This window comes from Amblyomma americanum, chromosome 1 (assembly GCF_052857255.1).
Source record: "Amblyomma americanum isolate KBUSLIRL-KWMA chromosome 1, ASM5285725v1, whole genome shotgun sequence".
Lineage (NCBI taxonomy): Eukaryota > Metazoa > Arthropoda > Arachnida > Ixodida > Ixodidae > Amblyomma > Amblyomma americanum.
Genome location: NC_135497.1, coordinates 179,816,774 through 179,840,648, shown reverse-complemented (window position 1 = coordinate 179,840,648; position 23,875 = coordinate 179,816,774). Strand labels below are relative to the sequence as shown.

Here is a 23,875-nt window from a genome sequence, read left to right as displayed (position 1 = left end):
TAAACGGGGAGGAGGGAGCCGCCACTTGGCGGCTGTGGCCTTGGAGCTGCTGCCCCGCGGCCCCGAGAAAAGGGTCCGAGTGAAGCGGAATGCTCCCCGATTATCCTCCAAAGAAGGCCGCTGCTCGCGAGCAAACGCGGCCGACGACGAGACGCAGGCGCCGCTGCAACCGGGGTCCGCCAGGAGCGGCCCGCGCCACTGCGAGGCGGCGACCTCCCGCAGCCCCGCGACTACGAGCACAGGCCTCTTCGGAGAGACCTCCTCGCCCGCCGCTCCCCTTTGTTTTCCTCCAGGTCTGAACCACCGCGCCGCTGCGTCGTCGTCGCTGCAGCGTTTGTGTGTTTCGATTTCTTCGCGGGGTTTGCCTCGGCGTGCGACAAGTCGGGATGTCGTCTTCTGCTCGATTTAGCACAGCGTGGCGTTGTCTGCCGCCGCACGACGGCGCTTGCCTGGCGACGCGCCAGAGACCACCGGGCTGAACGTGAAATACCGCCGCTGAGTAAACCCGGGCTGGGACCACAGCTCAGCGGGAGGCGCAGACTCCTGTTCCTCTCGGCGCCTGTCCGGTGTCTCTCCACTCGATGCGCTGGGCCGCCTACTTTTTATTTCTTGCTTGTTTGTCCCTGCGGCTAATTCCGGACATCGTTCTGACTGCCAAAGTACCTGTTGGTTTATGTCTGTGAAAGAATGCGTGGGGGCGTTTCAAATCACGCCTGTGCGGCTCTGTGACGAGGCGCTCTTTCATTCTCTTGCGGCGCTGGCGGCAAAGCCCTAAATGCAAGCGGTTGGACGAATAAATGCGCCACAACGAAGAAAAGCAGAAACTTCTGGACCCGTAGCTTTTTGCAATTATTCGATTTTCTCGTCGCATGATGGCGCGTGCCGGATATTTCTGCCTGTGTTGTACATTTCCCAATGAGAGGGAAACTGTCGCCTGCTTTTGTTTCAAGCTGCTGTGAGTGCACCCAACAGAATGGAAGACGAGAGCCTTAAACATGCCTGCCTTTCAGAGTTCAGGATGCATCACGGCTATTAATTTTTATTTTTTTGGTCATGATCTCTGCATGTGCGCATTTCATCACTGCACAAAAGCGGCTCAGAATTCTTTGGCGTAATTTTGTCGGCGAGAACGAGGACAGAAAAGGGTGGTCGGTTGTATTTACAACAGAGGGAGAGAGGGGGGTGGAAGAAGGAAATCAGGATGGATAACCAGGAGACGATTTCCGTGGCCATCCCACGCATTCGCACCGCATGAGCAAGTCTTTCACAACATTTTGGAAGAAAGAATATCTGCCGTTTCCAGCTGCTGTTAGGAACGAAAAGCCACTAGACCGCTGCTAGTCCAAAGCGCCGTATTATAAAGTATGCACCAGAGGCCCGGCAAGGGTGCCTTCCAGCTCGCCATCTTGCGCGTCTCCCACGGCGCAAAATCGGGGCGAACGACTAAGTGGAACGTCTGGCGAAAGCGACGCTCCGTAATCGACTAGAAGTGACGACATTTTCCATTTCTGGTCGGTCCCTGCGCGATTATTCTGTGGGTTTAATTTTGAGGTACGTTGCTCGTTTCGTTACGGGGTGGCACATTAAAATGATGGCATCATAAGATAGTGCGGTATACTGACGTACTCAGAATGGCTACAGAAATGTGGCGCTAGTTTGTAGTTGGAAGAGTGCATGGGAGGCGAAAAGCGTTTTTTTTTTTTTTGCTAACGCCCCCTCTCTCAAGCGGGGCAGCTCGTGGTGAGGTGAAAGCTCCCAGCCCCTTAGCAGTGCGTGTGCAATCTGTTGAACTGTGCTGTAATTCAAGCACTTCCTTCCCGCAACAGCCTCCATCCAAGGGGCCCTGTACGCCCGCGCGTCCCGTATCCCCTCGCGGTCTCGTCTTTCGGAAGAGCTTCCGGTAGCGGGGCATTCAACATGTGGCCACTTCCGGCCCTTGCGACGACCGACACTGTTTTCTTTCTTCTCGCTCGCGCCGACCTGCCTGGCAGAAGCACCCCAGTGACGCGGCGCCTGCCGGCCGCGCTCGAGGCCACCTCCCCGCCCGCCCGCAAGGTTAATTTTGACTCGGTGTTTGAGAGCCGCGATCCCAGGCCGGCGCAGAACTGCGCTCCTGGCACGCGGATTTCCCGTCGGTTGCATCTTGCGCGCAAGTGTGCGTCGCCGCTGTGGAAGGGCAGGCGCAGGGATCGGCGGCAACCATTTTTTTGCCTGTTCATTGCGACCATTTTTTTTAAATCTTTTTGCCGAGTCTTGATTCCCCGCCTTGAGGTGCACTGACACAGGATGTGACGTCACGGAAGCGTGACACCGCCGACGCAAATCCACACGCAAAATAAACTGACATCGAGAGACGGAAGTAGTGGTCTCTACTTCAGTTGGGGCTCTCCTTCCTGGGCTCAATATAAGTGCGCAAGGCCGCCCGTAAGGGTCGTTATGCTCTCGGCGCCCCCGTGCGTTGCACACCTTGTTTTTAGTTAGCTTTCTGCTTTTTTTCTCTAGTAATTACTTGAAGATTTAAAAAAAAACGTGTCAGTTCAAGGCACTTATGTTGTTTCGTTTCATTTTTTTCCGCTCTGCTCTATCATTAGAAATGAAAACAGGAAACTCAAAGAAAAAAAAAACAGCAGCGTCCGCCACTGAAAAAAAAAACCGCACCTGAACTATGCTCGCAGCAGCAGAAAGAATTTTTTTTTTCAAGGCATGTGAATGAATTCGATATAACACAAACTGTTTCGGTAGCAGCCTCACGCTTGACCAGATTCGCAGATAAACGCAAAGCGCGAAGCTGCCCTGCACACTAAGGCAGAAAATCGGCATTCAACGACATGCATGCCGAGACGCCACTTCGACTGCCTTCGCTCAGTGCAGTGCCTAAAATGTGAGGAAAATCTCTCTTATCTTTATCAGGGCAAAATATTTATAATTTTTTAATGAAGACCTGAGTTTTTTTTTTTTACCTAATCATGAGAGCCTAATCTTTCTAAAATCACAACTGTAAGCGCCTCCTGGAGAGCGCAGGTTTCGGCACGAGCTTAATTATGAACATCGTACTTCTGTTAAAGCACATCGCGTCCTATCAGGGAAGACAAACCAAAGAAAAATGGATGAAAGAAATGCGGGAAAATGAAGCAAGTGTGCCCACGAGACGGCCTCTGATTCGCTGGGTGCAGCTGGTTACTTACTGCGCGCTCACTCGCCGTTATCCATTTTTCCTCTCCGTATGCTCTCGTTTTTCAAGCTGCTGTGAATACATGAACTTCAGAGCGAAAGGCTCTTGGAGAACCAGCGTTCACGGCTTTTAGTTTACCTTCAAGCTAGAGGAGGGCCGGGGGGGGGGGGTAGCGGATAGAGTACACGTAGTCACCGAGCAGTGCCGTCCCCCGGAGCGACTATTAATCGCGCTGCCTAAGGAGAAAAAAATCGAGCTCGTCTGACTCCTTTCTTCGCCGAAGAGTTGCGCGCGAACATCTGCACGCCTTTACGATGAAAATAACGACTGCAGAATTAAAATCAAGAAAAAAAAAACGCTGCCTACCCTTCGGGTGCTGGGAATTTCACATAAGTTGTCGAGCGGCCACCATGTTTTTTCTGTATTTCTTTCTTTCCTTTATAGTGTGTGGGCAGAGAAGCCACGGCAAAATTTTTGCGCTCGAAACGCGACATGCTTTTACGACTTTTGACGACGCATGATCACCCGATACTTCTAGCGGGTGTACGGTGACTCCTGGAATCTGTCAAATGAGTTTCTACGCGGAGCCGTTGTGGTGTCCTGATCGTGAAAGAAGTCTTGACAGAGAAAAACGTAAAAAAAAAACTCGGCTTCCTCGAGCAATGGCGCGTTGGCGTTCGAGGCGCACTGGTTTGACGGCGTGCCGCAGCTTGTGCTGCTGATCATTTCTGCCTGTAGCTAAATCTCCGGGCCGCGAGTGAACGTCGCGAGGGGCGCGCTCAGTTTTATGGTCTTTAGGGGACGCCAGAGTTGTGTAAACAGTCCACTTTACGTACGCTGGCCGCTGACTGCTTTACATGGGTCTGCAAAAACAAGGCAGAACAGGAACGATAGTTGCTATTCTCTGCTGCGGTGTTCTCCCGTATTTTAGTCGTCTCATATTACTTCGCTTAGCGTATAGGCAAGTCGTCATGCTGCAAAGAGAAGCCTCGGCAACCGTTCGCTGCGATTTAAAGTTTCAAAGTACAGTGGGAAAAGTTTTGGGTGGATTTCACCGTTTGGCGTGCGTCAAGCGAACTTCGTGTCTGACCTTTTGGCAAGCTGGTGATCCTTGAAGGCCTCTAAGCCATGCGCGTAGCACGGCGGCTAGCGAAGCGGTGCCTGATACCCTGTGTCTCTTCCGGCCGTCGGAAGCGAGGGACCAAGAGTAGTTGCAGCGCACGCACAAAACGTGTATCGGCCTGTGGTGCAAAATACATCTCTCAGTGTCCTAACACAGCCGAAGGCGGACGTGGCTCCACCTCCACACGGTGTGCCCGAGGACTGGACGGCCGCCATCCGTCCGCAAGTGTGGTCTGCAGTACGACACGTGGCCCACCGTGGAGCGGAACGCGGCCTATGCGCAAGGATGGAATACAGGCCGCAGCTCACAGAAGCCGCCCGCTTGTTTATTTGCACCGAGGTGGTCGCGTACGCTGCTTCCCGCGGGTGTCAACGAATGGTTGCCAGCCACGCACTTTATGCGTGTCGGGCCGCCTGCCGCCCGCCCAGCGCGGCTGTCGTCCCCGTCGTTATTCGCGCGTTTTTACACGGCCCCTTGGTTCGGGCAGTGCTCGTTTACGCGAAATCGCGCTTCCCTCCCCTCGTCGCCCTGGCTGCTTCTCCATTTCCGCGCGTTCTTTGCGGCAGGCCTGCTGCGTTCAGGTGGTGGGCAGTTCCCGGGCCGTCTGGCTAGAACCGTTGGCCTTGCCTGCAGGCGTTGGCTGTATTGCGGAAACGCACGTGCGAAGATTTAACTGCGCACAGAAAGGCAAAAGAGACGCAATGTATATGCTAGTCTTTATTCTTCGTGGTTTCTTTGCGACGTAAACAGCTGGTACGTTCTACATAAACAAAGTGTTCTAACTCGGGCGCTTGATCTTGGAAAGCTCAGTAGAGTGTAGTGAGTGTAGCTCCAACGACCCTGTGATAATCTCTCACTTCGATTTCTAGGTTGTACGGGCAACGTTAACACCGCCTATACAGGCGAAAACGGTCGCGATTCGTGGCGCCGTGGCGCAAAAAACTGCTTCTAGTCGTCGCGGCGGCTCGATTGGCCAGAGCGACAAGGTTCCAACAAGTAGGAAATTTTTCGCAGCGACTCGCCGCTCAATCTCTCAGTTCGCTCAGTCGCTTGCATGTGAACCAACCTTACTCCTAAATAAATCTACGGTAGGCGAAGGGGGGAGGGAGGTGGGAGGGGACGGAACGAATTTCAGTTCCATGAAATTTAAAGTACCGGTTTTTGTTGACTGCTGTTCCACTATGCAGACGTTAAATCTTCAGTCTTGATGGCTGTGAGAGACATATTGAGGTTTTTAACGTTACTTCCTCCGCAGTACGCCATCCAGAAAGGAATGTGGAGACCATTCGGTGAACGTTACACTAAGGAAGCATTCCTTGTAGAAAGGATGGCCCACCGACCAATGGTTTCCGCACTGAGACCCCTCCTCACCCCTCTTCACCTTCCATTTGCGGGAACATGGACGAGCTAACACAGAAAGACAAAGCCGTAGGGGATAGCCAGTGCAGACGACGCCATCACCGAAACTATTGTCAGGGGCCAGGAGAGCTTTAAAGGTACCGCCATTCGACTGTTCAGCCAGCTTGCTCTGAACGATTTGATTTTAAAGGGGTACATCGAACGTAAACAAACGATATGTTTGTTTCCTTGCTTCATGGGCGTAAGAAGACGTCCTCTGACAAGTCTCAATCAAGTGCAGGCGTTGAGTGGAACGTAATTCAAAAGGATTTTGAGCGTTGTCCGAGAAGCCGCTCGGCATTTACACCCGCATCGAGTGACTTCAAGGTGCACTTGTCCCAATTATTGTGACGTAACCGAACCCACTGGTTGTTCACAGGAACAACCAGTATTTGCCTGCGACGCTGACGTCATTAGGAATGTGGGAGCCCAGGTTGGCCGATCGACTGTAACGCCAAGGTACACATCAGCGCTGGCGCCGACCGAGACAGCAGTGAAGGTACAAAGTCATTTGTAATTAATTATTCGCGTGGCACATTGATGTTTTGAGATCATTTTTATGATTACTAGGCAGGTAGGCCTCTATCAAGGAAAAAAAAAACAGATACCCCAAAACATAGTGTCTTTACCCCGTTAAAGTAGTAATGTTATGAACCACAGTATACATGCAGTCACTGCAGTGGCTCCGCGATGATAATCTCCTGGTGCTTACCGGGAGGACACAGGTCAATACATAGCCTCAGCGACCTCATTTAGAAGAGAGCGAAATGAAAAATTAGCCGTGACATTACCACCCCAGATCGTAAACATTTTTCAGAAGCCTTCCATTAGGAGACAGAGAGAACTCGAGGTAGTAGAAATATGGTAAGAAAAATTTCAGCAGTTATACCCCGACTTTCTTATTTTGCGGCGAGAGTCGTTACTGGGAGCCCCCCCTGAGTGGTCATGTAACTGAAGTCCGTTGTAGTCGTCGCACAAAACCGCAACCCAAGAAAAGCAAAAACAACAGCCAAGTCAAGCCAGGACAGCGAAGAAGAGAAAGAAAAACAGACGAAAAAAGATGAAGAAAACAGAACAAGGAAGAAGCAGAGAAAGAAGAAGAGGAAAGGAAAAGAAAAAAAAGAAGAGAAGAAGAAGACGACAGAAACCAAACGAAGAAAGAAAAGAACGGAAAGATGGAAGAAGAGAGGAAGAAGAAAGCGAAAGCGATGAAGAAGACAGAAGCCAAGACAAGAGAGGGCAGAATGAGAAAGGAAAAGAGGAAGAAGAGAAAGAAGAGGAGGAAAAAATACAAAATAAGAATAAGATAAAGAAGAGAAGCAGAAGGGGAGAAAATGGAGGACATCACGGCTCTAGCCGAATGTTGTAACTAAGCAGTAGCCTAGTTTAGCCAGTCTATTCCTTTTTTGTAACGAACCTTACTGCCAGTATCTTGTGCTGCCGTAAAGACTAATATAAGCTGACATAGTTGCTGGATCATCTTTTTTAAGTTTTATATCGCTATAAGTATAGTAAATTGACTGTGTATCCCTCTTGTTCGGGTATTTCTCAGTAAACAGAAAGCGTATACCTGCCGTCTACGTGCTAAGCTGAGTAAAGTGTCAGCCAACTGCTGCTTCTGAACTGCGAAACTGAGGCAAAACCCGAGATCCGACAAATGAAACTGCCAGGTGCCTACTTCCCGGCAACCTGCTTGGAGCAGCAGCTACGTGCTCCGAAGACCCAGCAAACGCCGAGTAGCTCTGCCAAGAGCTATAAGCACCGCAGCTGTAAGGCGTAATGATAAGGATCTGTGTTCAGAGAGGCACGACGACTGACTCACACATGTATATCGGCATTTCTGAACTGTAGCAGTTCCTCCTGTATCAAATAAATAATTATTTTTCACACATGCTGGTCGTGTGCGCTATAATTTACAGAATGTGATTTCGTCTTCCTTCCCAGCATATTCGAAGTCTCGCCGCAGGATTTTGAAAACCAACACGGTTTTCTGCGAGTGAAAATAGTCTATCAAAATTTGATGACTCGATCTCTTTGCGCTCAACTTTCTCGCGGAGTCCAGTCTGAAGTCACGCTTCATCTGATTGCTGCGCAGCCACTGCGTATCGCTCTGGCACATGCGTGTAGCAAAGCTCACATGCGCACCGCAAGAAGGTAGCCAGCGTGAGCAGACAAGACCGTCGAACAGGCACGGTTTACATCGCTGGTATGCGCGCTGTGGCTCTCTGGTTGCACTGCCCCCCCCCCCCCCCCCCCCCCCTCCAGGTGCATTCGCAGCTCGAGCTCAACCGGCGCGCATCGTATTGTAACAGGGAGCCTTAGAGAGCCTTCGCAAGCGCAGAAATATTGCATCTGTTAGAAAACTGATAAGCTTTCCGCTCAAGGTCTGCTTGCACAAGATTCAAGAAAAGAATGGAGGGTACGCGTTTAGATCAAGGCACTTATTTTGGCGAATAAGGCAAGGAGCCGCGGTAGTACTTCATGCAGCCTATTTCATAAGCTACAGACAAGACTTCTGAGAAATATACTCAATAAAAAGTAACTGCGTTTTACCCATCGGTAGGGCTACTGGTCTTCCCAACGAGAATAGAGAAAAATAATAAAAGCTGCAGAGAGACTGGCAATAGTTGCTGAAAGAGGGCATGTAATCTGGTAGGCCCGCCCTTCTAGTTCTTATGAACCTTATCTTGCCTTTCCCGCCATTCGCATATACATGTATTTCGGCAGGTAGTACTTAGCTAGCTAAGCGTCCTTCGCTAGCGCAAGGCGCGATTAAGTTAGACCAAAAAGCACGACACCTGCTGATGCTAAAAGCACGACACCTGCTGATGCGTTTTCTGTAGGTGGGCGTTCTTGTTGCGGAACAGTGCCCCCTCCCTGCCGTGGGGTTCTCGGCACCCTTGCTGCGGCCTCCATCACTGCAGCTTTGTAGTTCTTTTTTTGTTCTACTCATGCACTCCTCGCCTTTTTTGCTGTTCCTACGGTGCGACGTGGGTATGCACAGCGACGCATCTTGTTCGTTTCAGCTTTGGTGTGTTTTGTTCGGTCTCACTTCGGAAGCTCTCATTTACGGAAGCGTTCAGCTAAAGTTCCCAAGAACTTGGAAAAAAAAGCCCGCATTTGCTACCTTCATTCTCCGTCTTTCAGACGTGCCTTAACATGCGGCCTTCGAATGGAGAAATCTAAGCCCTCTGTAAAAGCCAGTCGTCACGTCTCTGTGTTATAGGTGTAAAAGCAAACGACAACATTTGCTTATACCATCCCTTGACCGACAACATATCATAAGCTGCATAAAATTTCACTCACGTTATATCGGTGGACGTTAATACCTCAGGAAAGATATGCAGCAGACATAAAAACCTCACATATTTTAAAGACAGCGCAAAAAGGAAACAAGGACGCACAAGATACGTAAAAGAAGCAGGACCGGAGCGTTTACGTGCCTCCTGGGTCCTTGTTCTCTTTGCAACGTCTTTTAAAATACATTACTGTGAACAAACTAGTAGAAACCAGAGTTTTACTTGATCAGCGCGTCGTTTATCTACCTGCGCTCTTTATGAACCGCACCGTCACAAGCGGAGACAAGCGCCCTGATTTCTGCATTGCCCCACAAATCAACTCAAATTCGGCGTCATTTTAACGCGCAAATAAATTCAAACAAAGCGCCACATTCTAGTTGGTCCAAAACGCACGAAGTCGCGTTTCAAATGACGTGTGAGTCAAATACCGAATGCCTACGAGAAAAAAGAAGCGAAGGCCTGCCGCCATGTGCCAGCGCGCAGTCCGTGGCCGTGGAACGGAAATGCACAGCCGGCCGCCGCGCGCGGTGTTCTTCGAACGCGTCGGCGGCTGCCCGTGCCCCGTTAACTCACCTGTCAGGTAGCGCATGAGAGCTATGCGGTAAAGTGCCATTGCCGTTGTCGTCCGAGATGGGCGTTTTGCGCAGCGATGCGGGGATTAGCCAAGGACACGCTAGCGATTTTGGGGAACTGGCGCGAGCGTAGCCTGGTCGCGAATTTGCAGCGAACGCCACGGGCCGGAATGGCCCGCGCGCATTCCAACTGCGGCACATTTGTCACGAAGGAGCCATTGTTTCCTCAGCTGAGCGGTCAAAACAAAGAGAAGCGGGAAAAAGGAAGAGCGCAGGGCGCGAACGGGTATCATAAAGGGGCTTTCGAGCAGCGACACTCGGTCCGAAGAAATCCGAGCGCCAGTGCTCCTCGTTTTAGTGCTCTCCGCGCGTCAGGCAGAACGAAATTGATGCGAGGAAAAAGCGAGAATAAACGCAATGAGCTGCCACTTCGGATTACTGACAGAGCGAACACGGAACCCCGAACGCTCTCAGCTGTTCGAGTGTCGCTGGCATCGCGAGTCATAAATCAAAGTGGTAGAGGTAGTCTCAGCTATTCAAGCGCTTAAGAGAGAAATGAAAACGAAAAGGGGGGCGAGGGGAGACAAAGCAGAGTTCACCCTAAGAAGCCTGCGGCGGGATGGCGATGTCTTCATCCAGATTTATCGCGCAAAAAGGAAAGCGAAGGATTTGCGGAAAGCATGGTGTTGCATCACCTGGGTGGCGTGATAAACTAAATCGTCTTCTCTGTCGTTTCACGGGCCGATTTTAAAGCGAAAGCTTTACTGGCCGCGAACTTGCGATTTCGCCATGGCGGTGCTCCGAGGAGGCACATGAAGTCACAACTCGCGCCTCGCCCAGGATATTTCTCTCTCTCTCTTTCTCCCTGCCTAGTCACAACTGCGCATGCGCCACTAGTAGCACCGAGCCACGGGTGTTCCGCCGCTGCGCAGTGCCGCACCTTCCCTCCAAATAATAATAATCATTGGTTTTAAGGGAAAGGAAATGGCGCAGTCTCTGTCTCATATATCGTTGGATACCTCAACCGCGCCGTAAGGGAAGGGATAAAGGAGGGAGTGAAAGAAAAAAGGAAGAAAGAGGTGCCGTAGTGGTGGGCTCTGGAATAATTTCGACCCCCTGGGGATCTTTAACGTGCACTGACATCGCACAGCACACGGGCGCAAAACGCTAAGGCGCCAATCCAACTTTCAATTTTCAGTTTTCTCTTTCTTCTTTCCCCCCCTTCTTTATCCCTTCATTTACGGTGTGGTTCGGGTGTCCACCGAGATATGTGAGACGGTTACTGTGCCATTTCCTTTCCTCAAAAACGAAACCAAACAAGTCAGCCCACGGCGTTCATAGAGTTCATTGGCGTTGACAACTTTGCAAAGGCCGTTCATTTTCACGAAAGGAAAGGCGCACAACCGGCTCCGCGGGTCACTGGAGACCTAAATCTCGCTTTCATGTACGTGGAGTTGGTGTCCAACTGCAAAAGCCTGCTTTGGATTGCGCTCCGCACACTAGATAGGCAGCGCTGGAGGTGGTGAATAGCATTTATTAATCTACATGTACAGAGAAGTGCTCGAGGAGAGGCCCCTAGTGGGTCTCGCCCCTTACAATAGAAGGCGGAGTCCCTCATTCCGGAATCCCGTTGGACCTGACCGCTGTGCAGGTCCGCCGAACCAGGGCCTGTTGGGCCGATAGCTCCTGGCAGCCGAGCACAGCCGCCTCCCAGTCCTCTCGAGTAGGGGAAGGGGTGATGGGGGGCAGAGAAGGATTTTTCCTGCATGCCCAAACCATGTGAAAGGTGTCGTCTACCTCCCCACAGAATGAGCAGCGGCCGTCAAAAGAAGAGTCAAAGTGCTTGAGAACCGCCGGGCACAGCAGGGTGTTTGTAAAGAGCCTAAGGAGAATTCGATCGTTCGCCAGCTTTACCCGGTCCCTTCATAGGAACCGGGTAGCGCCGGTGTCCGGCACGATAGGGCTCAGTAATGTCTTTAAAAGAAACAAGAGGGCTGTGATCTGGGTTAAGGTCCGCCCAAGAAACGCCTGGTGCCCGGTAAGTGAGTGCGCGGGCTGCCTCATGGGCGGCTTCGTTACCTGGCATGCTTTGGTGGCCGGGGACCCATGCATATGATTGAGCGATGAGTTGGATGGCAGTCGCGAGCACTGTGGTGAAGAATTTGGTGAGCAAGTGGAGTGATCCAACCGAACTCAAAGTTACGACAGGTACCACGAGAGTCTGTGAGGTTGAATGTAGAGTAGGGATGGGAGGCTGCAAGGGCGATCGCTACCTCCTCCGCATGAGTTGAGCTGGGCGCTCTGAACGTGAGGCCGTCCACCTGTTTTCCTTCGTGTATGACTGCAGCTGTGTAACATTCCCCCCTGGAGTGGTAGGAGCCTGCAATATCGACGTAGAACACGTGTTTCTTTGAGCCATAGTGGCGGTGCAGGGCATCCGCCCGCGCCTGGCGCCGGCCATTATTGTCCTCCTTGTTCATCTTAGTCGGATGGGTCGAACGTAGAGGGCGCGTCTCCACAGTTCGGGCACTCGAACCCATTCCATCGTATGGTGGTCATGTTTGATAAGTAACCGGTCTAAGAGGCGGCGACCGGATACGGTCTGAGCGAGGCGCGTGTATTGGTTAACGAGATGCGCCTCGCGAAGTTCCCGATAGGCGTTCATCCCCAACGCGAAAAGTCGCGCGTTGGAAGTGGAGATCGGGAGGTCGAGGGCTCTCTTGAAAATTTGGCGGAGTACAACCTCCAAGCAATCTTCGTCATGTTTCCGTAAGCGGTGGTAAGGAGTCGAGTACAGTACTCTACTACGAAGGTATGGGCGAGCCACACCGCATCCTTACTTCGCAACCCTCCTCGCTTGTTGGAAACGCGGCGAACCATTCGGCCCACCTGGTCGCCGACTTTACGGAGTTTGGCAAGGGTCGTGTCTGCCATGCGATGCTGATTAATGAAGATACCGAGTATTCGCAGCTCTTGCGCTTCACGGATGGGGCCGCTGGCGAGAGAGCTGAACGGAGATTTTGTATTTCGGAGAATGTTGAATATGCACAAATTCAGACTTGGACGGGGAGCACTGGAGGCCGCAGTACGTAGCATAGTGTTCTACTGTGCTCGCCGCTGCTTGCAGGCATTCCTCCATCTCTCCTATGTGTCCCGTAGTAGCCCAGATGGCGATGTCATCGGCGTACAATGCATGCTGAACACCGCTGACACCCGACAGTTGTGCCGGGAGGTGCATCGTGGCAATATTAAAGAGAAGCGGGGACAACACAGCGCCTTGTGGTGTGCCCCGCGTTCCCATCTCAAACGGATGCACAGAAACAGCGGCCCTCACGGAGGGTCCGTTGACCGCCGAGGTGTTCACGCGTTGCTGGCGTTTACGAAGGGACACCAACGAGAAGAGACCTTCGTCCACTGTCTCCTTAGTCGGAGCGGAAGTTTCAGGCGGAGACAATGCGCCTGCGACGACTTCTCTCCATGCCATCGTCTCGGGATCGTACCCGCGGCGAACGGAGGCCGCCATGGCGTCCGCGAAGAACGCTGGAGACTGGCTACTTGGTGATAGAGATGAACGATGTGCACAAAACATTCGACACCACAACACGGGAGAAACACAAGGACTGGCGCAACACTAACAACTATTTTATTCTTCTCACACCAACCGATAGATATACATTTTTCCACACTTGCGTAATCTAAGAAAAAATTCGTCATGAGAGATTATTGGCAACGATGCGTGCACAAAAACTTCAATTCGGCGGAGTAAAGTGATAAGGAAGTATCGCTGACACATCCTTCAGCCTTTTTCTTAATATGGAATGCTTCGAGAGCCAGCCGCGCGTGTTCGTTTCTGCTCCTGCCCAGAATCGCCGTCTCTTCGAATCGCGGTGCACAATTGCTGCAGTTATTAATGTGTGACGCAAGATGTGCACCTTTGTAACTTTTGTTCCTCACATTTAGCGCATTCTCCATGAGTCGCTCATTTATGCAGCGCCCTGTTTGCCCGATGTACATCTTCCCACACGTGAGCGGGAAAGCATACACGACTCCGGCGGATCAAGGGGCAAAGGTTGTCCCATGCCTGATTTGGAAACCATGCCTTCCATCACCGCACGTGCGGGAGCACAGTTTAGAAAGCTTGTTCGGCGCAGAAAACGCCAGAGGGCACTCTCTTGAGTTGGTGGGAGACCTTACGTATGTAAGGCATCACCACAGGCCTGTAAGTTTCATATTCGGCCACCCTCTCTTTTGACGCTCTGGTTTTATGTTTCCGGAGCAGGGCCGCAGCCACAGCTGTCAAAAGCGAAACAGGGTAACCTGCCGCCAAAAGCCGGCGCACCTGATTATCAAAACTTGCTTGCAATTTATGCGCACACGATTTTCTGAGGGCCGACTCCATACATGGAAGTTGCTATGCCCCTTTTCACGATCTTTGAGTTAGCAGCCTTAAAAGGCAAAAGTTCCTTCTTTGCTCGTGGTAGGTATTCCCAGCAAGTATGGCGTTCACAGACCTCAAGCTGGATGTATAAAAACTGCAAAACATTCCTGTGGGGTTGCTCGTGGGTGAAAACAAGACCTTGTCCGTGTTGCTTAAAATCACATAAAACTTCATCGTATCCTGGTAAGAAGAGTCAGCCTTTAACACCACTAAAAAGTCGTCAACGTACCTAAAAACCTTTAAAATCTTCCCTGCTTTGAAAACATGGTCTAAAGAACGGTCAATACAAGCTAAAAATATATCACAGAGCACAGGAGCAACACACGAACCAATACAAATTCCATTCCACTGTAGAAATGGCTGGTCATTAGAAACAATAAAAGTGACCTTAAGGTAGTATTCCAACAGATTTAAAAAAATCCCCTCGGAAAGTCCGGCAGCATTCTGGAACGCGACTGCATCGCTTTCTTCAATGCATGATTTTACCGTACTCAAAAGTTCACGCTGTGGCACTGAATAGAACAAATCTTCTACATCTACTGAAAAAACATAACCAATATTTTCATTGTCCTGCAAAAACTGCACAGCATCATCGGATTTTTTGGTTCGGAACGGGTCGTTTACCGCTAACAAATTCAACTTTTTCTGCAGGAATTCACTTACGCAGTGCTGCCAACAACCAGACTCGCTTACAATGGTTCTGAAAGGAATGTCTGGCTTATGCGTTTTCGCTGTAAAAAATACCGATAAAAATCTCACTCTACTGTTGTCTACCTGCTTTGCCAGCGATGCCAGTTCCACTTTTTTGCATAATTCTATAAACTTGGTTTTTACTCTGACCTCGCTCTTTTTAACTGGGACAAAGTTTTTTGAGACAGCCTTCAGTGCCTTTTCATTAAACACACCGTACTCTACCACAACAAACCCTCCTGACTTGTCAGCCTGCATGCCAACTGTTTTCATTCAGAAAGGACAAGACACTTCGAACGTTGTCTTCCCCTAGGTTGGAATGTCCTTTTGGTGCCGCCTTAGTTGTTAGTGTTGCGCCAGTCCTTGTGTTTCTCCCGTGTATGTGGTTCGTCGAATGTTTTGCGCACATCGTTCATCTGTATCAACATGTACCAACTGGGCCCAACAGAAGTGTTATTGGCTACTTGCCTTTAGGCCTAGCTGGAGCTCCCACAGGGTGATTACATAAATGGGCCTAAAAGGCCCAAAACTTGGCCCACCCGGTAGAGAGCGGTATCTTCGGGTGCCGGGAGATGTTATCCGTCTAGCAGAAGCAAAATTTCCGCGGTCGTATGGAATTTTTCGGTAATCCGGACGAAAATTGCCGGAGCCGAAATGAGGCGCTTCCGCTCGAGTCTACCTAGACAGCGCGCCTTCCCTGCCACCCTGGAAGGTGGCATGCAGTTAATGATTGATCGCGAGAGATTGATCACCAAATGAACGCTGCGGCCTAGCTACAGCTGCAGTGCCGCATGTCAGCCACAGCGCTGACAGCGCTAATGCATTCAGGCCACATCTCTCTCTCACCACCGCCACACGTATCAAACCACGAATGAGGCGTCCGCATATCCAGGGAGCCAGTTATGCGCCCTTCCTTTCCTCAAAGCCATCGCCGTCTAGAACATTGTCAACGCCAATGAACACAGTGAACGCCGGCACTTTTCGCTTTGTCTATCATGGATTAGCTGAGCTAATCCACATTCATTTTTTATTCAACGACACCTGACTGGGGCGTAGCTAAACGAAGCGGCTGCACGATCGGAAGCTCTTGCGTGCTTGGGAGGACATTTTTCCAAAGCGCAAAATCTGGCAGCTGGCGGCGCGTCTTTTTCGCGCTTTGGACAAACGTCCGTCCCGCCTGTCGCGGACTGACACCTTGGTTGCCTCCTGAGAGCGAAAGAGCGTTGCGAGTCGGGAGATGAGACGGAAATACAGCTCACCTCTGCCGCCGGCGGGCCGGTGCTGTTCGGTGTCGTCGTGGTCGACGGTCGAGTTGTAGCGCTTGTTGGTGATGAGGAACGCCCGAGGCATGGTGGCCGCTGCGTGTCACGTCGGACGGCGTCTTCGAGGCACGACGTGGACGGCGGCGTCTCGCTGCTCGCCCGGAGGGTTGGTCTGCCCCGCGGCGTGGGCTGCAACGAAATGACGTTTCGGGATGCCCGAGAGTTCCTCGGGAGGCTCCTCCTACGCCTCCTTTTCTACGGGCCGGGGGAGGAGATAGCGGCGGACGGAAATCACGTAGAAAAAACAAGAGCAGCGCGCGTAACACTGATCGTCAAGAGAAGAGACGCGGAGGGGAAAGAGAAAGTCGCACCACTGAAGGGAGGATCGTGTGACGTATCCGTCGGCTCGCATCCCCTCCACCTCCTCCCAACCTCCGTACACCGCCACCACCACTCCCACCCGCACGGGGGCTTTGCTCGCGTGTTGCTTTCTCCTTTCATTTTTATTCTTTCTTTCCCCTCCTCCGCTGGTACTAGGTTGTGGTTTTTGGCCCAACGTGGAGCGCTTCCACCGGTAGCAGCTAGAAGAGGAGGGGGCCGCCGCCGCTGCGGTTGCGCTGCTTTTTCTTTTAGCAGCGAGTTGCCCGCGGCAGCCGTTGTCACCTTACTCTTCCCCAGCGTCGTTGCGCGCGAGCATGTTTTTTCCTTCTTTTACTTCTGCCTTCATTTATCGTAACAGGCAACCTTTGGGCTACGCTTCTTTACTTGCTTGCTAAACCCACTTTTAGAGGAGAGGGGCAGGAGGCATAACTGCACTACGAGTTGGCCGTCTGCGCTTTCATTTCTGTTGCGCTTGAGCAGAGGCGCTGTTTATTTATCTACGACTTTATCGAATACTCTCCTCACGTAATGATCCTTTGCAAGGTATTGCTTGTTTACAGCGGGAGCACCCTTGCACAGTGGGGAGTCTCTAGAATTTGAGGTATTTAGTGGGTAGTTTGTTCTCTGTTCTAAGCGTGAAGAAATTTTTTTTTTACCAAGAGAAAATCGCGATGGAGGAGGCAAAGCAACTGAAAAGTACGTAATCATGCAATCGAGACTGCACGAATCATATTCTTTGTGACAATGCCAGCGCCAACGTGCTGGCACATCTTTGTCAATAAATTTTAGACGTTATTATTTCAGTTGTAAGTTTTTCATGACGAGCAACAGTATTAGTGCTTATCGTTGCCGTCAGGAGTTAATGCTTTGACTGATTTTGCGAGTGCTTTTCCTCACTCTCGAGCAGATTCGTTTACAACTGTTTTCTATACTATGTTAAATTTGCATTTTTAAATCCGCTAAGTCTGTTCGCATGCCAGATGACGCCAATAGATGAATGATAACTGTTTGAATTTGTTGGAGTACGCGAATTTGTTGGAGGCCCCGCAGGCAGAACGGAGAAGCCGCGAGCGTTCAGTCAACTCCGACTGAGGCTATGTGTTTCAAGCAGCGTATGGCCAGAAAATAGAAGGAAAAGCAGTTTGAAGCCTTAACTGGACCGGTAAAGCGGCAGGCCAAATCACCCTTCGCAAAAGCGCGCACTGTACACAAGCCCTCTTTGAATGAAGACTTCTTCCTGACCGGGAGAAAGTCGATCGTAATCAATTATTCAGGACAGTCCAGTCGTCCTTCAAGCATCTCACGCCACTCGAACCATCTCGTACCTTAAATTTCTGGTGTTCAACAGCAGCGCCATGCAAGCGTTTCTCCGCGTGAGGCATGAATACTGTCTGCACGTGAAAGTCCTCGTATATGCTGCAGCAAGCGCCAGACATGTCCCGCACTGACCCAGCACCAGACAGCACCAGATGTGCCTCTTTGGAAAAGAAGAGAAGAGCGTGAGAGTCGTTGGCGGGGACGACGCAACAAGTGTCTGAGCACTGCGCCTTGCGTGGGGCCGGAAGCCACATGCGCGGTATCCTGTGTCGGCCATGCGCACGCCCGCCAGCTCGCGCCGGGTTGCTTCCCTTCCCGCGTGTCGCTACGCGCACCGGCACTTCGAATGCTGCGCGCAGAGAAAGGGAAAAAAAAAACCTGCCTATCATGCCCGCCTTTGTTGCTCGTTGCTAACAGAAACGCGTTCAGCATGTCGCTACGCACTCCGCTCTTGGATCAAAAAGAAAAGGAAGTTAGAAGCGAATGTTTGGAAGAGAGGAAATGAACAAAAGTATAACACTTGAAACGAGCGGAAAACCGGCAGGTCGTGCCGCTTCGAAGCAGAGACGCTACTTTTCTAGCCCATCTGCCTCGCGCCACTCTTGCCCTGCTCACTGTTTTCGTTCCCTCAGACGAGAGAGAGCCCCGCACATGTGCGTGTTCTAATGTGCTCTTCACACGTGGGCCTTCTCTTCTGCTTTCGATTCAGCCGCGCGGTCGTTGTTTCACTCGGCGGTTGTTTGCCTGTGTCTGCGTGTTTTTGCGCGCCCCTCCAGCCACGTGCACGAGTTGGCCGCTGCGCGAAGTGTCCCAGTGAGCGCCGAGAGAGGGTGACAGCCGGCCACGACCGCTGTCAGTGAATGCCGCGGTCTACGCTGGCGCAGAAGAGCTTTGAACAGGTCCTTGGGCCCTTCACAGTTGGGATTAATGTGGACACTTTCTCCCAGGCGATACTAATGTAGGGAAAAAACTCCACTTACTTCCTTCACTTGATTAATATGTGGCCGATCGACCGGCCGATGGACTAGATCGACTGATTTGATATGACTTGACGAGATGACTGATTTGGCAGACGTACTCAGCTAACCGATTGACCCACCGATTGACTGACTGACTGACTGACTGACTGACTGACTGACTGACTGACTGACTGACTGACTGACTGACTGACTGACTGACTGACTGACTGACTGACTGACTGACTGACTGACTGACTGACTGACTGACTGACTGACTTATTTCACTGATTCTCTCACTCACTTGATTCACTTGATCGACTGATTTGACTCACTTGATTGGCTGACTGACGAGCGATTGACTTGACTCACTTGACTGTGACTGACCCGCTTGCTAGACTCACTCGACTCACTTGAATGACTGACTGACCGGACTCAATCGACTGACTCATTTGTCTGATAGGCTTGACTGACTAGCTGGTAAAATGACTTGGCTCACTTGACTGACTGACTTGACCTCATGACTGCCTCACGTGTCTGACAGGCTGACTGACTGACTTGACTGACTTGGCTGAGCGACTGAATGGGCCTACCGACCAACCGACCAACCGACCGGCCAGCTGAGTGAACTGTGTCATTCACTCCCATTCCTACGACCAATAACAGCCTATTCCCAGTTCAGCGTTTATTACTGCAGCATTTCGTCTGATCTTTAGGACAGTGTTCTGGGACGAGATAGTCTAACGTTTATGTTCCAGTTCCAGCTTTTTAAAATATTTCGTACTTCACTGCGTTAACCTACGCCACGCTCCCGATATCGCCAGGACCTGTCATTTTGTTCGTTAGAAAGTTTGTGCACTGCTTGGGAAGTCAAACTCGCAAAACAACATAAAAGGGATTACGAGGTAGACACAACGAAGCGCATTCGGTACGATAAGAGGAAAATGCAATCGCAATCAAAGATTCGTGATATTATCCCCACCTTGTTATAGCTGGAACCGTCTTTGGTGGCTTTAAACCACAATATTATGCATCACCCGTCTATTCTTTTACGTTTTTCCTGGAAATTTCTCTTCGTGAAGGTATGGTGAAGCCATGCCTAGACCGTTTTTATGTTGCCATAGGGCTATCTAGCATCGACATGGAGTCCGGAGTTTAGTCGCTATACATAACCTGGGTCAGAACCTTAGCATTTAGCATTTCAACCCCTGTTACTCTTCATTCGGTGACCCGCTCAGTGAGGAATTGCTTCTTGCGCTACCGGGCGGGAGAACGCGACACGCACTCACTTGTAAAGGCAAATAAGTGAACAAATACATATCAACAACAGCAACACACACACACAGAAGCTCGCCAGGCTGCTTTCCATGATACTAACAGCAGTCAACCGCGGTTTGATTTGTATATTTCCCTCCAGTATAAAAGAGGACAATCAGTTAGCACAAACAGACGAATTTTTGGGTCATTTTTCGACTAAAATGTAAAATTACTTTGGTATATTATACACCAAGAGAAAAACTATAAGAAAACACGAAAAAAGTATGCTTGTCACGCATAATATTGGAGTAATCATTTCCTGAGCGTTCAACCTGTGCTCTCTTCCACACTGGAGGGACCTGTACTTTGAGACATGTTATTGCGCATTCGTACTGCCAGTTTCTGCTTATTTTGATAAAGCCGAAACTGAAAGTGCTTTTTCGTGCTCTCTTCTACAAACTGCATTGTATATAGGACAAAGAACCTATGGCGGCCGCGGCGGTATTGACACCGCACTGCGAGTAACAAGTATATGCAGCCAGTAAATCAATAATAATAGCAGGAAAAGATCTAGTAAGGCAGCATGTAGCGCATTCTAAGCTGATGTTCCAAATGCGAGTTCCATGTACAATACTGTTCTGTATGCATAGTTCAAAAACTGGTCGTAAAAAAATGTGATGACCTCCATTTTACCACCGCCACATGTATCAAAGCACGAATGAGGCGTCCGCATATCCAGGAAGCCAGTTATGCGCCCTTCCTTTGCTCAAAGCCATCGCCGTCTAGAACATTGCCAACACCAATGAACAGAGTGAACGCCGACATCTTTCGCTTTGTATATCCTGGATTAGCTGAGCTAATTCACATTAATTTTTTTCAAAGCCGTCAAGCCTCTGTGGAACAACAGTCGTGCGAACATGGTGACATTTTGCGTACTCGACGTTCTGTGATGATGGATTCTACATGCTGCGACACGCGCTAATTAAAAGGAAATAAAAACGGAAAACGAGTTTACATGCCTGTAAAGTATTTTTTTTTTCTCAGCATATCGGGAAGCCACAATGCTGAGCTCACGCTTTTTGTTAAAGACTAGCGCAGGCTTGTGATTCCAGTAACAAATGAGTTATGGCTCTGAATACAACACAGGCTGCATCATAAATATCTTTAGTTGAGATGACTGCAATCGTATTTATTTGAGGCTAGCAAAAGGAAAGCTTCCAGAGAAACAGAAAGCATGAAAAGAAATGCATTGCTTTCTGATAACACCTCATGTATTTTTGGGACGCAGCAGCCTTTTAGTGGCGTAAGAAATGGGTGGTACATAGTATTAACAGTAGTGCTTTTAGTAGCTTAATTCGGGCCTGTGGGAGAGAGATGAGAAAAAGACAAATCAAATAAAAAATAAATGGCAAATGTCGGTCATAATTGTTAGCCTAGTAATATGAAACAGCAGTCGCACATGATGATGCGGTAGCTATTGGACACAAGGTAGCACTTATCAGCACCTGTTGTCTAAGCTCATACACCGCATGAAACGTTTCACTAATATATTATTCTTGACGTACAGTCTGAAAGAAGACGAAGGAAACAAAGTTCCCTAACGATGACGGGGACGAAAGTTAAAATCCCAACGGAAAGGTTGCTTTTTAAAGGCGCAAGACCGTTCGAAAGCCGTAGCAGCAGTGCGGCCTGAAGCAAGCGTTGCACCTCCACTGCTTTTCCTGGATAATTCTGTCTGCTAGAAAGTTCCGGACTGACAGCGCACAAATGCCTAACAACAAAAGGGGACTTTCCTGTGCCTCAAATCGCCACCCAGGAATAGGATATGACCTGAAAAGTTGCTCATTACATCGTCATCTCGATAGCAATCGAAACAACAATATAACGCAACCTCAAGCGGAACAGCAAAAAGTAAGCATGCAAACTACGGATAAGCACAGATGATGTAGTTACCTGAAGTCAGGCAGCTGCGGCCGTGGACGCAGCCGCATGGGGCGAACGCATGCTTCTGTTAGGCCTAGTTCTCATCGGGAGGCCGGAGGGACACGACGACACGCATGCCGTGGCTGGCGAACGAAGCAGCGTTCTTGCGGCAGGGGGCAGCGGGCACGGCTTGGCGCCGCATGTAACCCGGCGGGGGTCCCGTAGGAATGGGGCGCCGCAGGTCCCGTGACGCTCTGCAGACGCCTTGCAGACGCGACCAACCACCTCGGCCGCGCTGGAAATAGCCGGCCAACAGGTGGAGAAGGCTGGCAACCACCTTGTCCCACGGGCCCTGGTCCTCGCCCCCGGCGTGCATCGCCACCGAGGCTCTTTTGGGCGTCGGCCAGAGCGCATGCCCGGCCGGTTGCCAGCACGCGCCGCTGCTTCCGCCTGGGCCCGGCGCCCGCGTCTCGGACTCCCCGCCATTTACGCTCATGCGACCGCTCCCGACGCTTCCGAGAGACGGCTCTGCAAGGTGCGCTTCGCGCGTCCAGCGCAAGACGCGAAGAGGCGCCCATGTGTCGCCTCACGCAACGTAGAAGGACCGAACATCAGGACCGAGGTCGGCTACGTCAGGTTAGCGGCGCTGCGCCAGCTGGAAATTCTGATACAACCAGCCCGGTGCGCATCTTCAGGGAGATGGCTAGGGCGTCCTGTACGTCCTGCGATTACGTCCAAAAAGTCCCGCAACGGCCCTCGTTTGCGGGAGCGGCTGTCGGCAGTAGAGAAGCAGTGAGAGCGATCGCAGTCCATACTATATCGTCTCCATACGCTCATGTGGCCAGTCCGGGGCTGGCGCAGTGTATTCTAGGCCGACGGGTTCGGCGTATTCGAAATAGAGACCGCTCTACGTCGACGCCTGTGAGGAGTGGGTGTGCTGGAAGCAGCCAAACTCGTTCGCTGCCAAGCGCCGTTGGACTGTAGACGGTGTCGCTATGGCCGGTGTGACGTTGCCTAGTTACGTGCTGTGTCTGAGTAAAAACCGACCCACTGCACAAACCGTCGTTTTTTTTTCTGTTTTTAACTGCTAGTGGTAAATAAAGACTGCGCAGTAGAACCGACTGGGATATTTCTGATCTCTGGAACTAGAACTATAATGCGTCTCTGCTTAAAGTTTCACAGCTGCCTCGCACAGACATGGTATGGAAGTCGTCTTTGTGGTGTCTCGTCTTTCGTCTTTTCTTGCTCTTTTACCTACCATGCTTTCCTTGAAAGCGCGTCGTCCTAATGCGCTGATCTATCATCGATTGCGGCTGTACAGTGCGAACCACCGGTCATTAATATGGCACCATACGGACTCTTCTTTGTCACGTGTGAGCAGAGTTTGTTCAAGAAAGACCCTCTTGCTGTCTGTGGTGCGCGGCATACTCTAAAGGTTACATTTATGGCAGCAGTGTGACCAATCCAAAGAAACCAAAACGCGAAACAGTTAATTAGGGATACTTAGCGTTTGCACGCGTTCATTATTTTGTTGGTTATTGCGCCATCGAAGCCATTTCGCGACAGCCAACTTCTACACCCCCCTGGGAATGTTCTGTTGCGGGGAAGGAATTTTAGAACGGTCTGTTAAGTGTCCAAACTCACTAATAGACATTGTGGCATCCCCCCCCCCCCCCCCAAAAAAAAAATGATGTGGATTAGCTCAGATAATCCAGGATATACAAAGCGAAAGATGCTGGCGTTGACAGTGTTCTAGACGGCGATGGCACTGAACAAAGGAAGGGCGCATAACTGGCTCCCTGGATATGAGGACGCCTCATTCGTGCTTTGATACATGTGGCGGTGGTGAGAGAGAGATGTGGCCTGAATGCATTAGCGCTGACAGCGTTGTGGCTGACATGCGGCACTGCAGCAATAGCTAGGCCGCAGCGTTCATTTGGTGGTCAATCTCGCGATCAACCATTAACTGTATGTCACCTCCCAGGGTGGCAGGAAGGGCGCGCTGCCTATCCAGTGTGCGGAACGCAATCAAAGCAGGCTTTTGAAGTTGGACACCAACGCCACGTACTTGAAAGCGATATTGAGGA

The 23,875-nt window shown here is 50.7% G+C and overlaps 1 protein-coding gene across 1 annotated transcript in view; it reads right to left on the bottom strand.

Annotated features, from left to right (window-relative positions):
- LOC144114271 (uncharacterized) overlaps positions 1 to 22,091 on the bottom strand; it is a 29,445-nt gene extending 7,354 nt beyond the window's left edge. Inside the window, exons 1-2 of the mRNA XM_077647890.1 lie at positions 21,819 to 22,091; positions 15,952 to 16,143 (exon numbers count right to left, since the gene is read on the bottom strand). Of these exons, the coding sequence (XP_077504016.1) occupies positions 15,952 to 16,042 (91 nt within the window). The 5' untranslated portion in view covers positions 16,043 to 16,143; positions 21,819 to 22,091. The remainder of the gene's footprint in view (positions 1 to 15,951; positions 16,144 to 21,818) is intronic.
- Positions 22,092 to 23,875: the final 1,784 nt, after the last annotated feature.